The sequence below is a fragment of the Botryllus schlosseri genome, chromosome 1 (assembly GCF_051294905.1).
Source record: "Botryllus schlosseri isolate E-star chromosome 1, Bs_hap1, whole genome shotgun sequence".
Classification (NCBI taxonomy): Eukaryota; Metazoa; Chordata; class Ascidiacea; order Stolidobranchia; family Styelidae; genus Botryllus; species Botryllus schlosseri.
Genome location: NC_137236.1, coordinates 28,937,471 through 28,956,014, shown reverse-complemented (window position 1 = coordinate 28,956,014; position 18,544 = coordinate 28,937,471). Strand labels below are relative to the sequence as shown.

Sequence of the window (18,544 nt, the reverse complement as noted above, 5' to 3'; positions counted from 1 at the left end):
CATCTATTGCGCCGTCTGGTGTTACTGAGCCTCCGTCAGTAAGTCACCAATGAAATTACTGCAAACAAATGAAATTACTGCACTGTCACCGACCTCCCCACCCCCCCCCCCCCGGTTTTATTTCAAATTTAGCTCAAACATCGTGCTGCTATCACTTGTCTTGTGCAAATATGAACTGCAGACTAGTGATAAGCAGCATCAAAATGACATTTCTCGAAAATAACATCATACTATTTATGTAGAAATTAGGAAGCCTTCTTCAAAGTGAATTCTGTCGACGTGATAAATCAGCAATCAATTACCTAATTTCGCTCTCCTACAAACGACAAACCAACTCAGCAGGAGATCACATGCTGCTGTGTAGCGCAGACGGCTCTCTTTAATTGGCAGTGTCCAACACTGATAATACGAATTACTGAGTAATATATCTGACTGTGATGCGCAATTGAATATAGACATTGAGAACGTTGTGATTTCAAGGTTTGTTGTACCCAGTGCTGCGGAGTCGGAGTAGGAGTTTGGCTAATTTTTGCCTGATGGAGTCGGATTCTTGAAAACTATAGTGACTGGAGTCGGAGTTCGTGAAAATGACCCTGACTCCGACTAGGGCTGGGCAAAATCGAGTACCTGAGTGATTCGATTCTGAATCACGTAATATGCTTCGAGTCGAGTCGAGTAATCGAGTATCAATCATTATGACGTCACCACAAAATGTGATATGTCAAAGTTCCAATATGTACCTTTTCTGCCACCACAAAGAATATAATGCCTGCTATCTAGCAATCTGAAGATACCTTGGTATTTCTTCGACCCTACCGATTCCATTGCACTTGGTTACAATGTTGTAGGAGGGTCATGACTTCAGAAATGTTTTTCCAGTAACGGTCGTAGCTTTGATTTTTTATGCTGCGATATGCCCAATCATGGTTACAAGGCTCCAACAGCGCAAAATAGCACCCAAACAATATCTCTCGTTGATAAAATAACTTTCAGTCGCGAGGAGCGTATAATTTCATTACTCGAAAAAATCGTCTTTTGCTACTCGACTCGAATCATTAAAATAATTACTCGATTCAGATTCGAGTACTCGAATCATTGTGCCCAGCCCTAACTCCGACTCCAACTTATTTATCATGAAAACAATTGCTTTTAAAGGATTTTCAGTAGGATTTTTATGTACCATCAATCACTTATAATAATAAAGATACAGATCAGGGGCGGCCAACCCGTAGCCCGCACGCCAAATTTTGCCCGAAACAAAGTTTTGTGTGGCCTGCGAGGTAATTCTTGAAATTATTTATATCATCAGGTAAAATTGCAAGGCAAACCAAAATTTCATTAGCCTGACCGCGAAATTTAATGATGACTAAAACATCAGTTCCGACACATTGGCGTAACCAATGGCCAGCCACATTTATATGACCATAAAGTAGTATATTTCGTAGCAGATTTATTTGACTTGAAATTTTTCTCAGTACTTCGCATGATTTATTGTCACTAGATTTCTTGCATTTACTATTGGAGCCCCTTCCTGAAAATTAAAAATACGCGTTATTTACTGAATTGAATCCAACAATAATCGCAATTGGGAGATAACGTGTGGTCCAACGTGCGACCTTGCTTGTGCGCTGACATAAAGATTGTCGGCGTTAAAACATTTGCACCAAATGATAGAGGCATGTTCACCGAAACGTCAATATTGCTATGTCTAAACGCCGAATAATCATGTCCTTGCAAAATCAGTCCAGTGGTATACAGATCCGACCCCCAATATAGAAATTATTCATTACCTTTAAAAAAATTTTGCACTTCGCGTGACCAGGGCATGACTGCACACTGCAAAGTTGCATGACATACGGTAATTGTTATCAATTTTAAAGCGTAGTAAATTTCAATCCTGTTCCAAGAATCGAGACACCTTCTTTCATCTCTATAGTTTTGAAAAATTGGTTTTTGAGGTCGACCAGCCTATGAAATCTCGCTACTATGTTTCTGACGCGTGTACAATGTCATCAAAGCAATGTTTGGTTTGTTTTAAAAAAAGCACATTTATTGTCTCCAGGTCCTCACTATATAATCAAATACCAATATTGCGTTATGGTTTATAATCTCAATCATATATAGTGCGGCCCTCGAATGGATTCAGATGTTGAATGCGGTCCAGTATCCAAAAATAAACAGGCCTGCTGATGGCCCAGCTATCTTGCAAAAGAGTAATTGTGAAATAAACAATAGGCACTATTGTGACTCTTTGTATCGAAGCTACTTACGTAACTTGTTTAGTGTGCAACAACAAACCAGCGCGGCGTAACAAGTTGCTTCAACGACCGCTTGTCGTGTAATGTATAGTATTCATGAAGTGTGCGACGTATATTTGTAATTTTGGCTTCAAATAAATCAGTGGATCGATGTCTGTCCACATATTGCCATGGGACATCTGTTCTACGTACAAAAACTGTGAAATAGCAGTGTTGGGATCAAGTCACTACCTTCGAGTCACGAGTCATTTCGAGTCATTGCACATTTTGACTCGAGTCAAGTCAAGTCAATCGATTTTCGAAGGTGACTCGAGTCAAGTCAAGTCAGTCGATTTTTGGAGGTGACTCCAGTCACGTCAAGTCACGAGTCAAGTCAAAATTCAAGTCAAGTTGCCTTCAAAGAAATATGAAGCATGATTACGTCATTGCATTTCGCTAGGTCTCTGAATAACAGATTGATTGGTCATTGATTCTGAACCGATTAACGAATATAGAGTTGAATAGACATGCAATAAGGGGCTGTATCGCTCACATAAACATAGAACTGTTGAACTACGTAAGTAATTGCATAGCCACATTTTATAGTTACCAGCCAAGATCGAGAATCGAGAAACGAATTGGGAAAATGCAATACATTACCCATTTATACATATTGATATGATACAATTCGAGTCTGCACCGATGGTTGAGGAGTATATAAACTATATTCGATTACAATTTCAATAAAACAAGAGGTTCGGTTAAGGTATGAGTAGAGAACACAAATATATATTTTGCTATGAAATTACTTTACTTCTAGTTCACGACAACGCAAGCTGTAGCTTCGATCACTTCGTTTGTGGACAATATCTTGGTGGGAGAATATTGGGGGCTCAGTAAAACGCACAATCATTTAATGATCGGTCGCTCTCATGGGTTACACAAAAGTTTGGCGAACAAGATGCAAGATGCAAGAAAAGGTGATTTTTACTTGATGGCTTGAAATTGACTCGTGAATTTTGCTCCGAGTCACGAGTCAATCCACATTTCTGATACGCCGAGTCAAGTCATTTTAGCAAAGTGACTCCAGTCAAGTCAAGTCATACGAAAAAGGTGACTCGAGTCAAGTCATGACTCGAGTCATCCCAACACTGTGAAATAGCCGTATATAGATAAGAAATTCACACATAAAAGTTGACTGACGACTCGGCGGCGTCATGCGCAGCTTATTTCTGCAGACCATCTCTTGTAAAATCGATCGTATTAAAAAATATTCGTGTCATACCTATAAACTTGGAATAATTAGAATCAGAAGATTGCTAGCTTTCTCTACAAACCAAAATCCGGCCTCTAGGACATACAAAAATAAAGATATGCCAATGAATAGTATCTATGCGTTTACAAATTTCTGGTACTTCACAGAAGCGTTGATACTAGAACATTTTATGTGCTCGAAACTTTGCAAGCTTCAGGAAATCCAAATGGTAACCCACTGAGCTTATGAAGTACATTAGTCATTTCTAGTCTTTCAATATCACCTGAACGCCCTTGTAAAGTAATAAAAAGCATTGATATTTTACCACGAGATATGGATACAATTAGTTGGTATTAACCGAATATGGAGGATGACATGAAGAGATGATGATAACTTTTGGTAGGAAGAAGATCTGTCGTGATGACCTTTAGTCTTATAATTCCCCTGCGAGAGTACTATAGGAGTGTTGCAGAGCAAATGATGGAATATCATATCATGAAGAAATTTACATTGGACCGACAAATAATATAGATATTGACTATCATTTGAGAAATATATTTACTCGTATTTTATGTGCTCTATTTGAAAATTATCTCACCATCGTTTTAACGTGTCTATTTCAATGAAGTGGATTAATTTCCAGCTAATCCGTGTCATATCTTTTTTTCGTTTACTGGCGATGTCGGATGTCTTAATCCAAACTCCACCATAGGCCCTTGCAAAGATCAAAACAAGTGGAAAAGACATCCCTGCATCTTCAGGCATTCCTGGCACAAGATTTTTGTTCATGTCGGTGTGACGAAATGGGTCACCGTACGGATTATTATTTAAAAAATGACCGAACTTTAAATTTGACTGACCTCGGCATCTACTGTCTGGAATTGAGTCAAATTTGGTGTGCAAAGTTTTTGTCTGGTAACCTGACGATTTGACAACTAAGCTGATGAAATATGAAAAAAAAAAGTTTTTTTAACACCCCTAGTTGGCACTTAGCAGTGTCGCTACACATCCCATGCAACTGATACCGCTTATATAGAACAGTGGTTCTATACCATTGTTTGTTTCACCCCAGTGCCCCTTTCAGAAAATGTGACAGTGTTGCCCTACCTTATTGCAAGGCCTGTAGTTAATGAGATTATAAGGTAACTGATATTATAAGGCAGGGGTCGGCAACCTTTTGCTAGGCGCGGGCCAAATTTCGGGTGTACAACTTTTTGGCGGGCCGGCATTTTTCTTAGTACTATATTTTACGCTCACTTCGGTATATTATCCTACATTGCTGCAATCTCAATCATACCAATCAGAAGACACATGTATTTACACTTCAAGAGCACAGAATAAATGTGACAATTGACGCAGCTTGCTTTGTGAACGGTTTTCAACTTCTGGTAACAAGTCAGATGAAACAAGAATCAGACCATATTCAAAATGGACGTCCGAAATACGTGATCTTAGCTTGCTCTTCGTGAACTTCATTGTTCAAAACTATTATTCACGTGCGTACGTGCTTCCAAAAATCGATGCAATTTCTTTTGCATTGTTGGTCAAGCTGGGATAAAGACCAATTTCAAGAACGTACTCTTTTTGTCAAAGTCATGCAGCGATATGCTCTTTGTATGAAATTTTTCATTCAATTCAACTGCATCGCATTTCAGAAAGGCATATTTGAAATTTTCAGGCAATGGTATTAACGTCCACATTAAATGGAGTACTGAATAGCCATAATTCATTTTGTAGAGAAGGAATGTCGGAAAAGCGGGTGAATATTCAGTAGGTAAATTTCGTATCACAGTTGCAAATGTAGTGTTGGTACTAGGTTTTCTATCCTCCGGTATAGGAAAGTGAGCATAATTTTCTTTGTACTGTTGACATTTCCAGAGTCACAGATTTGTTTTGAATGCGCCTCAACATCTCATGTATTTAGTTGTTTTCCCCCTGAAGCTGCAAATTCAATTTGTTCAGATGTGACGTACGTTAAATGTACCAGGAAAGCAAGAAGAGATAACCATTTTCGATTACAAGATTAGGAGTCGGCGATATTTGTGTTTTCGAGGAAAGTTGCTATTTCATTTCTCAGTTCATACAGTCGTGTAAGCATAGCTGCTCGACTTAATGCGCGAACATGGCAGATATAGGCCTACATGACATCGCCATATTGATTCTCTGCATCTAGTAATATCTGGCGTAACTGATTCAGTTAAAGAGACAAAAATCATATTAACAGTTTTCACCATTGTGGCCAAAACACTATTCAGGTTTGTTGTCTTGGCACACAAACACAATGCCTTCTGGAAAATCAACCCATAGATAGGCTAACTAACATACGGAGGCTAGTTATCTCTAATTGAACAGTTTGAGATTCCGTCATTGCGTCTGAGATGTTCCAAGCGTTTTTTAAGCAAGGGAAGGACACCTTTATTGTCACACCCCATTAGAGTGGTAAACCCTTTGAAAAAGTATGGAACACTTTCGGTTGCGAGATACACCCGATTGATAAGCACTGATCCAGTCTAGTCCATCTCCATCTCCTACTTCAACCACCTTCGTTTTATGGCGTAACAATAGACTAATACGATGTAGGCTACTATTATATCGTTGCAATGCATTTTTTCATGCAGTGCTGCACTGCAGATTGAAACTCATTATGAAACGGCGGGTCGTATTCTTGTGATAACTAATTATTATATCGCGGGCCGGACGATTTTGCTTGGCGGGCCGGATCCGGCCCGCGGGCCGTAGGTTGCCGACCCTTGTTATAAGCTATGTGCAGAGTTGTGTAGTTACTATGACATACTTCATTAACACTTTATGCGATCAGGAATGCAACTGAAAATATGTTAGATAGTAAAATTCCAAGCGTTTTGCTGGGCTCATTTTACTGTGATGAAACTGTCAACATCTGCGATTGAGTGCACAAATCACGCAACTGCTGCATGACTTCTATTGGGCGACCTCTGTGGAAATGCATTGGTTACTCAATGATTTTTTTTGTGCGAAGCATGATGAATATTTGAGACCCTCCGCGGAAACAGCCCGAATTCCCCGTCTTTCTCTCTCTCTCTCTCGCTCTCTTATTTGAAATACCTAATATTTCTACTTGACAAATTTTTCAATAGTATGTTAATGCAATTACGCTGTGTGCAATCTAATAAGGATTGTTCTATAAATTATTTTTTCAGTTCCATACGTATAACATGGTGTCATATTGTGATTGCTAAGTTATGTGTGCGGAATAGAGTCGAAAAACTGAATTCGGATTATAATTCAACTGTCATAAATAAGGGTTCTGTGAGACCTGTTACGATCATTTCCACAGAAAGAGTGCCGTGGAGTCAGATATTGATCACAACTTGAAACCGACATTTCCAGCGAAGAGTTTTTCCCGGAATAGTAACCTCAAGCTTTATATAGGTATGAATGCGGACGTCAAAAATCATGCATGCGATGTATGTGGAAAAGCATTTCATCGGAAGAGTATCCTCAAGATTCACATGAATATGCATACTGGCATTCCAAATCGTAAATGTGACATATGTGGGGATGCATTTTACAAGAAACGTGACTTGAAGCGTCATTTGGATACGCATGCAGATATCAAGACTCATAAATGTGGAATCTGTGGACATGGTTTTGCTCGTAAACGAAACCTCAATCGTCATCTGGATAGGCATGCTGGTAACAAAGATCATAAATGTGAGATATGTGGGTATGCCTTTATTGACAAAGGCACCCTCGACAAGCATATGAATACTCATACTGGCAAAAAAAGTCATGAGTGTGGTATATGCGGGAAACTATATATTAGTAAGTATGACCTCAAAACTCATGTGAATGCTCATGCTGTCAAAAACCATGAATGTGATGTATGTGGGAAAGTTTTTGCTTGGAAGTCGTACGTCAAGGTTCATATGGAAATACATTCGAGCATCAAATCTCATAAATGTGAAATATGTGGGACTGCATTTTCTCAGAGAGTCGGCCTCCGTCTACATCTGAAAAGACATGCTGACTTCAAAGATCACAAATGTAATGTATGTAGTAGGGCATTTACTGATAAGCGTGATCTCAGCCGTCATATGCACATGCATGCTGGCATTAAGAATTATGAATGTGATATATGTGGGAAACAATTTATTCAGAGAAATAACCTCAGGACTCACTTGGGTGTACATGCTGGTATCAAAAATCATGAATGTGGTATATGTGGGAAATCATGCAGACTCAAAAGAACTCTCGACCTTCATATGGGTATGCATTGTGGCATCAAAAACCATGAATGTGATATTTGTGGAAAACTGTTTTCTCAAAGCAGTGCGCTCAAGCGACACATGAATTTACATGCTGGCATCAAAAATTATAAATGTGATATATGTGGGAAACTATTTATTCAGAAGGGTTGCCTCAATACTCACTTGGAAGTACATGTTGGCGTCAGAAATTATGAATGTGATATATGTGGGAAATCGTATATATCTAAACATAGCCTCGATACTCATTTGGGAATGCATTCTGGCATAAAAAACCATGAATGTGAGATCTGTGGAAAAAGATTTCTTGAGAGCAGTGTGCTCAAGCTACACATGGATTTACATGCGGGCAACAAAAGTTATAAATGTGATATATGTGGGAAACTATTTATTCGGAAGGATCACCTCAATACGCACTTGGATGTTCATGCTGGCGTCGAGAATCGTGAATGTGATATATGTGGGAAATCATTTATAACAAAACATAGTCTCGATGCTCATTTGAGAATGCATTCCGGCGTAAAGAACCATGAATGTGAGATCTGTGGAAAAAGATTTTCTCAAGGCAGTGTGCTCAAGAATCACATGGAAATACATACCGGTATTGAAAGACATAAATGTGATATATGCGACAAAGCATTTGGTCGAAAGGATAACCTCGAGGCTCATATGGATATGCACGCCAATGTCAAAAGTCACAAGTGTGTTACATGCACGAAAGCGTACAATAGTAATAGGTCCCTCATCCGTCATATGAAGATACATGGGGCCATCAAAACTGATTAATGTTATACATAATAGAATGAGTCTTCGGAACAGCGCAGCCTTCAGATTCATATCGATATACATATGCATGCTGCGTTGAAAAATCATGGTTTTCTTACTGTCATACGCTGGAAAGTGTTTCATCAGAAGCGCACTATGATTACGGCAAGACTCATTTATAAATACACTGGCAAAATAATCACGCATGTAATATGTTGGATGTGATGAATGTGACATATGTTAGAGCAGTGGTTCTTAACCGGGCGCCCGCAAAGCATTTCCATGGGGTCTGCAAAGCCTCTAAAGTTGAATAATGAGTCAATAACAGATTTGATTTTTTTTTAATTAGAGAAAGCACGAGTCAGTTCGTTTCGTAACTGCTAACACTTCATGACTCAAATCATTAGAATAAGTCGTCTGTAATAAAATATCCTACTGTTCAAACTCATTTTAATTGCCAATAGCCTACTGAAATACCAGATTTTTTTCTCAATCTCTGCCAATGAAGGGATTGAAACTTCGCCATGACATCCCTTTACTTCTGTGATATACATACCCTCTATTCCAGAGTAACCTGAAAATGATATGCTAGATAGAACTGAGCATACGCTGGATCTTATATATGTTCATTAAATACTCTGTTTCTCAATTTTGGTACCGTACTAGTTGCGATCTCACTCAAAGGTGTCGTCGGAACCGATACGTGTTAATATTACATTCGTCAGCAGCTATCTTTGTGGAAATATCTTCGGCACTCGTTCATATCAAATCGAAGATGGGTATTTCAAGACGATAATGACAGCTGAAAAATTCGCTTCGAAATAATAAAAGTATACCCAATTTCTGGATAAAGGCTGTTATTTTCACGAAAAGTCATTTTGTTGGTGTTCCGCTCAAGCGTACAGTTTATATTTGCGCAAGACAGATAATTGGGTAAATTTTGAAAGAAATATTGTGTGGGTCCGCGGAGCTCCGTGAAGGTCGGAAAGGGGCCCACAAAGACAAAAAGGTTGAGAACCACTGTGTTAGAGAATATTTACTTGCACGTGATGTTTAAACATAGATAATATACATTTAGATGCAGGGCCTCAACCTACTTACGTCATGAAGGACATGCATGCTTACTTTATAGAAAGTTTCAGAACATTTCGTAATGAAAATCATTTTCATGGATCGGTTTAGAATGCTCTCCCAAGAATTATCAAAAACGATGTGAGTAGAGAGATCCTATTTTTGTACAGTACATGGTCGAGACCAATCTTCATCATGTTGGTGTATTAAATGCCTTTAAGATGTTCCCATGTATAATTGCATTGGATAATTGCTAGTTTCGCACTGAATATGCGAAGAGTTTCAGATTAAGACATGGTCATTACTCCATTTAGTTTATATTGACCCTACCAATTCGGCCTTTGTAAATATGTCAAGATCTGAATAAAAATTGAAGAATTCTTCGTTTGTAAATTCTTTCGTAAGAACTATGCTAGTTTAGTATTGGGTCCAGGTATTGCTGATACAGATATTTGTAGCAATATACAAATACCCTGAATGGCCGTAACTGCCTCGAACTGCCAATTTTGGGCATAAACTATTGAGGGGGTCCCTAAATTAGGAATTCATATTTCTTCCTAGTATATCTCAAGACCGTCGGGATGCGTTAGTCTATAGAGGTGTGTAGCACTGCTCGGCATGGTTTTGAAAGACAGAGCGAAGACATTCGAAGCAGCCGATAGGGACGAAAATGATGAACAACAGTGGTTCTTGCACCTTTCAGACCGAAAAAGCTTGAGCCAACCAAATACTTCATAACGGCTCAAAGCACCTTGCTTCTACATCAGTGGTTCCCAGCCTTTTGGGATATCGGAGCCGCAGTTCAAACTGCAGAGTAGCCTACGTATTGAGTCGCATGCAGACACTCGACTAGGTTACTAATAACGAAAATTCCAAGGTACCTAGCCTTCCTCTGTATATCACCATCCAGCCAAGTCGAAAGCATGCACATGGACTTCTATAGATTCTAGATCAGTTATTTTAGCATCGATTGACGCAGATTGACGAGTGTTATGTAATAGAAAGAAACTAAAAATGTTTATCTTTACTACAACATACTATTATGTCGTTGTGTGATTGCTCTTCGTACATCCCAGCACTTAATCCACAAGTTTGCGGGTATGATACGCTGAGTGGTATTCGACTTACTGCAATTTATACTTGACTAGACAATTTACTCTTCGCAGAGACGATATATAAAGGACTAAAGGTCCATGGCAATCAGAACCCAAGACATATCCCTGTCCGACGGGTGTTCAATGTTCATCCATGCGTTTGACGCTATTCTGCAAGAATTATCCTTCCCGGTTTTCAGAAGCTGCGGAGTTTGGACGGCTTCAGACAAAACATATATTTCACATTTTAGCATTGCTATCCAGAAATTGGCTATAACTATTCATAGTAACCAATAACAACTGGTGTTTATTATATTTTTGTGTCATATTTAGAAGTCTATCACAGCCGCACGAAGGCTATGTATGGAGCCGCGGTTGGGAATATAACTGTTCCACATTGACGTCACTCTCGTTTACATTGTCTGTTCTGAATAGTTATTTCTCCACTGAGGTAGTGATGAGAGTCACTGCGTACCTTACTGTAGATATCGGGTTAGTCCCACCTGAACCAGTGACAATTTGCTCCTGATTAGAGCTACGGTATTGTTATGTTCCTTATTTTGTGATAAGGGGGATGGGATGTAGGCTATAGTTTATGGGACTGTTCCAGAATGGTAAAGTCGTATCCAATAGTGTCAAAAATTTGTGGAGAGTTGTTTGCTTTCCCCTCCGTATACTTGTGATAAGATTTGTACAAGCCATTGGATCTTCAACTAATACTAGAACTACTACATTTTCCGAATCTGCAACTAGAACTAGAACTACTCACTTTTCAAAACCCTCAACTGGAACTATAAACGACCTTAAAATAAAAACACCGCAGAGTCTAGTGCAAACTTTTAACCTAACCCGCCAACGTATTTCCTATACTCCTCATTTTCAGAGAAATAATTGCCCACCTCTGGCGTAGGTGTTACCAAGTCATTCAATGTTAAGAACCATTCTGAAGTGGATGTAATTCTCGGCAACATATTAATTTTCATTTTTTTCGGAAATATTTAATATAGTATCGACATTTCAAAAAGGACAGGATTATGAGTTCGTATTAGGAGATATTTCACCCCAAAAACCCACGCGCTGGCTACGTCACTTTTAGTTATTAAATTATGCAAGAATTGTGTAAATACTTTCCAAAAAAACATAATGAATAAGCCTACGGAATGATGAATCTTCGGATGTGCCAATTGTTATTATTGGGGCAATTTTTTTGACATGACAAAATCAGTCAAAATTTAATCAACGTTTTACCGTTAGGTAAAGAAAATGTCAAAATTGTTTACAAAGTAAAAACAAGGTGTAAAGTTCGGTTGTTCTAAAATAACTCGTTTTCGGATTCCAGCCAGTTACTGATCAAATCGTCAGGTTACCCTAAAAAACGATGACACCAAATTTGGTTCAATTCGAACAAGTATATGCCGCCGCAGAGCCCATTATATTTTATTAATTTTCAAGAAAAATTGGAAATGACATTTCAAATGTTTCTGTCAACCCTTTGAAATTGTTGAGTTGTCCTCATAAACGATGCTAAACAAACTTGACTCAATTCCAACTAGTAGAAGCGGAGTTATCTGAGTTTTTCGTTGATAATTCTCGGACTATTCAATAATGTTATAATTGAACCAAATCTGATATCCAGTGTTTTAGGGTAACCTGACATCTTAGTCGGTGAATGACTGGAATCCAGTAAACAAGTTATTTTCTAACAACCCTGTTGTGCAGTAGAAGCAGGTGCTCCACATCTGCAGTGCACATGCAAACGCATTTTGCTAGAGGGGCTTGACCTGACTATATATTGATGTACTTTATGGCGTATTAACAATATGCGTATAGTTTTCAAGTTATTTTGTTTCCTTGTGGTTTTTACGCAAGACTTGTAAAATTTGGGAGAAGGTAAAGTGACACTACAGGACTAAATATTTTCAATTGAACTCGCGAATTGAGTTCACTTCAAATAAAAGTTTCACCCGCACCAATGGATGCCTGGTCAGTGGTCAGTCATTAATCAATGATAAACAAGTCGATTTTTTGACATGTCAAAATTTGTCAAAATTGTATCGTTAGGTCAACATTTGTCGAAATTGTTTACAAAGTCAAAATTCCTTTGACCTCTGCATTTCGTTTGTATCGTAGATTTTTACACTGTCGGTGAGCTTATCATTTGATATTTTACACCTTTTAGCCTACTTTATGAGCATATACCGTTGTAAACGGCCCATCGTCTGCTCATTGCGAATCATACACGGTCAAATGAAACAAATAGGTTGACATGGTTTATGGTCAACGTACCGCAATATCCTAACTGAAGCAAGACTGATGCTTGCGCATTCCATGGTTCTTATATCAAGAAATGCAAGCTGAAAAATTGTGATGTAGACAACTTTGTCAGAGTGAAGCAACACGGTGTGTCACCAGCAGTGTACGCACAACTTCAGTGTTGCCAGCCAACAACTGTTGCTGTTGAACGTTCGTTCTCCGTTATTGGCAAGCTACATAGTAAGGACAAAAACTTCTAGTCCGAGAATGTAGGAAAATATATTTCGTTGTACTACCACAAATTTGAATTATTTCTACCATAATACGTAATGTAACTACTGGGATTTTTTATAGGGTCATATTTCGTTAAAATGCTAGTTTTTTTCATGACAAAAGTTGTCAGTATTTGAGCCAAAAACATTATTTTTTAGGCAAAACTACGTCGTCAGAACAGATATTTCTAACCGGAAATGAAGATAAGTAGTACAATTTTAACATTATGTGCGAAAACACCTAATTTGCATACGTGAGGTCAAAATGTGGTCAAAATTCATTTTTTAGGTAAAAATGATAAATCATTGTGTTAAACAATGAAATTGATAATTAATTACGCTGGCGCAGGTCACATCTCATTTCCGGACTAGCAATCGTGATTGGTGAATACTGCTCTTACATTTAATTGTAAAGGCTAGCAATAACTGCAGAGTTTGGCCAAGAAAATGTTGTCGAGAATACCGAGCTCAAATCATCCATAAATTGTCCTCCGCACTTGAAGTAACTGTTCCGCACTGCTCACAGCCTCCCACACGATAATAAACTTCATTCGATAGCCTGCATTTCATTGTGACGTCTTTTAAGGTTAAGGTTTTTGTTAGGAGGCTCGCGCATTAAGCAGGTTTGCCCACCCCTGCTATTTAATCAGCGAACAGGTTGTGTTTTGGCGGGTCAATTTCCTGGTTTTTGATGACATCGCGGGCCGCAGCATCAATAATAGTGATATTCAATGAATAATTCCTAAGTATGCCTTATTTGAAGGGAGCGTGCAGACAGGCATTCAACAAACTTGTGAAAATGCAATTTACTATTGCACTATTCACGCTTGCCACGAAAAAAAAAACATTTTGAAATATTTGAATGAAATTATTTTTGTGCCGGGAATAATTTGTTTCAATAATGAGTTATAGACATCATGCGGGAGGCTTCATCATGACACTGTCAAAGTGTCGGGTTGTAATATTGCAGCTAGTCGGCCTTTGACGTGCCACGATTATTATTGACACATATTCAATTACAGCTTAAATGTAATCATTATTGAGCCATAGTAATAGCCAGAGGTGGTCAAGGTAGTCACCGTCGCTACTCAAGTAGAAGTTTAAAAATTTTAAAAATTTAAAAATTGCGCTGCTACTATAGTACCGTATGTCCGTATACTTCATAGTTTGTTATTGTTGCCATTGATACAATGCGAATTTCATGGTCTGTGATTTTGATTGTTACGTCATACTTTGCCTTTTTGGTTTTGCTTTTAAATCTGTTTAAATCCCTTTAGTGTGCCGTTAACTCTTGAAAAGAGGCACCCGAAAAGTCTTCGAGTTTAATAAATATTCTGCTACAATGGATGTTGTATTGAAAGCTATATTCAAGTAGAAGTGGAAGTAACGCCATAGTTTCCACTCAAGTAGAACTAGAAGTGGCGGTTCACAAGTAAATAAGTAAGTAGATATTCCATGCCTATTTTTGCCTAAGAAACTGAAAAATGTTAAGTAGAAGTAATCTAAAATGATAACTAAATCCAATCCTAGTCCATCTCGAATCCTACTCCAATCCTAATCCGTCAAAATTTCACAAATCAGGTTTTCCCAAATCCTAATCCATGCTCATCTCTGCTGTCATAATAAGTAGTGCGAGTAGGAAAAATCTACTTCAAGGACTTCAAAAAGTGGAAGTTATCATCGTTATTGACCATCTCTGGTAATAGCACAGTTTCTCATCTTCAGCGATCGTACCGCTCGTGCTTGCAATAAGATTTCTCGAAGACCCTGTTTATTTTCAACACAATTTCTGATGTTACCTATGTTAAAATCGTTGAATAAATTGTCCAAGAAAATATTCCACTTCCACAGCATATAGACTGAATTCCACAAAGCTTCTCGTACCGACTGAAGTGGTGATTCGTACCCCGAAGGGGTCTATGGACCTTGGTTTAAGAATCACTGGAACAGAAAGGTTCAATAGTCGACGGATTGATTACTGGTACAGCTGTGGAGCGCATCACTACCTTACTCGCCACCGATAATAACATGGATAACGAAAACAAACAACACCCAGCTTGTAACTAATTATACGTACGCTGGTCACATAATGCCGATGTTTGTCACCGTGACCTGATTAGATTGCTATATACCCTACGCAACGCAAGCTACGGCCTTTTGACATATAGTACTATTCTCCATGACAGTTCCATAAATTTTGCGTTCATAGGATTACCAAGTCACCGTTCCGAGCCGCTAGTCCTTCTTTGATTTTTACGTTTGACCCGACTCAACTCGAGTCATTTTTATTTAATCACCTAGTCAAGCCGAAATCGAGTAATTCCATAGAAGGTCGTACCAAACCAAATCACAATTTTCAGTCACGAATCACCAACGGTTCGTGTTTCATCATCATGAACTAGAAATCTGACATAATAAGTTATCTTCTAGCGCATAGTAGCTTTCAAAAGTGATGTGATGGTGTAGTTTCTTGAGATTTCAGTGATTTTTACAGTAGGTTTAGGGTGAACTTAAAGTTTTTAGCCTATATCTAAAAAAGATATGTGGCTCTTGAAGATATTGTCGAATACTTGAAATTCCAATTGCCGTTGCGGGTCGCACAAAATCTTCCCGCGGGCCGCGTGTTTGAGACCTCTGGTCTAGTGGTCTAAGGCCAATCGTCTAACAGTTTCCGAGCTAAATGTGTGCACAAATCCGAAGGAAAGCATCGAGGTAGTACTGCCACTATCAAACTATATCTGATCTCTTGCCAAGTGCACCATGATATAGGTGCAAGCACAATCGTGTGTTGGTTATCTTGTTAACATTTCATTAGGTTAGAGGTGATATTACCACATAGGTTGTGGTGGCACTGGGCCGGGTGCATTGCATTGAGATGGTTTAGACCAGTGGTTCTTAACCTCGCCTCCAGCGCCCCCCAACGGGCGCTGGCGCTTTTGAAGGGGGCGGAAACGCTCAGGGGGCGCTGGGCTCAGGGGGGCGATAAGGGGCGCTGAAGAAAAATGCCGTAGATGATGTGACGGTAGGACATATTCCTAATGAGTATTCCAAGTTCCGACCAAATTAAAATTCCACAAAACATGTCAAACCCCAAAATTTTTGGTCGCGCTTCGCGACGATGTTTGCTACATATGTTTACATATATGTAGTGGGTTATTATAATACATATACAAAGAATTGCGCGTACTATAGATCACCAATTTACCGTTATATAAGACACTGCCGTCACACTTGCTAGGGTTATTTTCAACAAAATGTTTAGAATTAGGTTTTATATCCCGCAGAGCACAGCGTGTGAAAATCGAAGAAGGAGGCACTGTATACCACTTTTGATTGAGAGTGAGAGCCCTTGTACACAAAATAAGTTTTGACGCTTTGTGCACGAAATAAATAACTAAATGTACTTGTATTTGAGAACTACAACGTTAAATCGTCAGAATATTTCTTCATCGTATCAAAAAGGATAATACTATCTCGTGTTGTGGTTCACAACCTCACATGAACGTTATATAATCTGAGTTGATTTGTTTGGAATACATTCATGTTAATATGAATAACTGGGCACAGTACTAAATTCAATGTGAGCAGATATATGCATCCAATTCTCAGTTCACTTACTTATAGTTACACAAAACATCAAGACAAAAATCCAACACCATTAATTTCTCCGTGTTGCCAATCGGCGATGTAAATTCAGGAGGGTTCGAACCACAGGGTGTTCGGCCGTACCCGTTTGTTGATAGAAAAACCTTGATTTGACCCTGAATATGCCACACACAATGTTTATATGGTTTATTATAGTCGGATGGTACTCGAGCGCGATTGAAGCGCGAAATATTTCCAATACCAAAGTCCCAAAAAGACCGACTGAACTTTGAACTCTTGCCAAGACCGAAACTGCTGCAACCCAAACCCCCAATCGGTTAGCTCGGAGGGTGCCCTAAATTATTTCGGTGAATGAACATGAATTAAACATCATGTTTTCACGACTCATTACGATAGAATACACATAATTAGAGAAATAGGCATTTCGGCGTCGGCCATTACCACGCCACGATGCAAGTAGACATATGAAGTTCCGGTGAATATGGGACTCCGAGAAATGTGTCAAAAAAATCATCAGCGAGAAAACCTTAGCTGAAGAGGATTGCCCTTATGTTGAGCGTGAACTTCGATGTATATATAAGTCTAATCGTCCGTGGGTGCTTAAATCGCTCGTGTCGCATTATCATGTAGTCGCAATTTGCACCCCACAGGACAAATAACGGTCCTTACAATATGTGGAGGGGGGCGCTGGAGCACGATAATTTTTGAAAAGGGCGCTGGAGGAAAAAAGGTTAAGAACCACTGGTTTAGACATATCAGAACGTATATTGCTGTGAGTATATAGCGAGGTGTTATTATACCGTAAAAATTTGAAATTTCTCGTGAAGGTGGTAAACGTCCATTGTTGTGTATAGGCGCTGAATTTTATTGTGTCAAATTCGAGGCGACTTCCCGTTTATTCACGATTGCACGCGCATGCGTATTCGAATCTCAGAATTGCGTCCTCTGTTGTTTTTGCTGTTTACGCACACTACAGCTACGTTGGCAATGTAGCAGCAAGGCAATGGATTACTTGCATGTCAGAATTGGTCAAGGCATCAGCAGAACCGCTACCGCTTTTATTGTCGATTAATATCAATAATTCGTTCATAACAGAACGTTTCGTAATAAAAATAAAAAACTAATTGAGTATGTTAAAGGTAAAAACGGTACCGTTTGTGTGTCCGTGACAGGCTTCTAAATCGCTTGACATTCCGCAGGTTTCGAAAAGTCCATATTCGGTGTCTAACGCGTCTGAATAAATCCATCGAGGTGTTGCCAAAGCTACTGCGTCCAATAATATGGTGGACAGTGTGAATATTACCAATGTCCATGAGCACATCTCGTGAGGTTCACTCGGAAATTTCATACTGGTTCTGGAAATGAGATGCCACGTTGCATTACGTGCAATATCTCGAAGAGACTAAACATGGAGTATATAAAGCGAGTAAAAAAAGGAGGCGACCTCAGTCAAATGTTCCTTTACTTGAGGCCTAACGTCAGCTGCATGTTCTACCGTTCAATACGGTCAGCGATGCAATTTAGCTTCTGCTTGTTCGAATAACAATTATTCGATTCGCTGCACACGTTGCAATGCTATATGATGCAACACCGTTTTTGGAAGCAATGCGTGCCACCGCTCCTTGAGATTCTATGAAATATATCTAAATGTCATTATATAAGTTTTATGTGCGTTTTGCGCTGAGGAATGGAAATTACTTTTCTAGGCGTGTTTATCGAAATTATTTAGGATTCACAATATTGG

At 38.9% G+C, this 18,544-nt stretch overlaps 2 protein-coding genes across 2 annotated transcripts in view; one reads left to right on the top strand and one right to left on the bottom strand.

Annotated features, from left to right (window-relative positions):
- The window catches only part of LOC145435071 (microfibril-associated glycoprotein 4-like), a 489,059-nt gene that overhangs the window by 297,940 nt on the left and 172,575 nt on the right, over positions 1-18,544 (bottom strand). The gene's annotated exons all lie outside the window — the stretch shown is intronic.
- LOC145446839 (uncharacterized) lies at positions 1,112-11,075 on the top strand. The gene is made up of 2 exons (XM_080325215.1): positions 1,112-8,547; positions 8,587-11,075. The coding sequence occupies exon 1, from the start codon at positions 6,906-6,908 to the stop codon at positions 8,523-8,525; it is 1,620 nt and encodes a 539-aa protein (XP_080181341.1). The 5' UTR covers positions 1,112-6,905; the 3' UTR covers positions 8,526-8,547; positions 8,587-11,075.

Excerpts from the sequence above, each read along its gene's own strand:
- LOC145446839 (XM_080325215.1), top strand. The coding sequence starts at position 6,906 with ATGAATGCGGACGTCAAAAATCATGCATGCGATGTATGTGGAAAAGCA.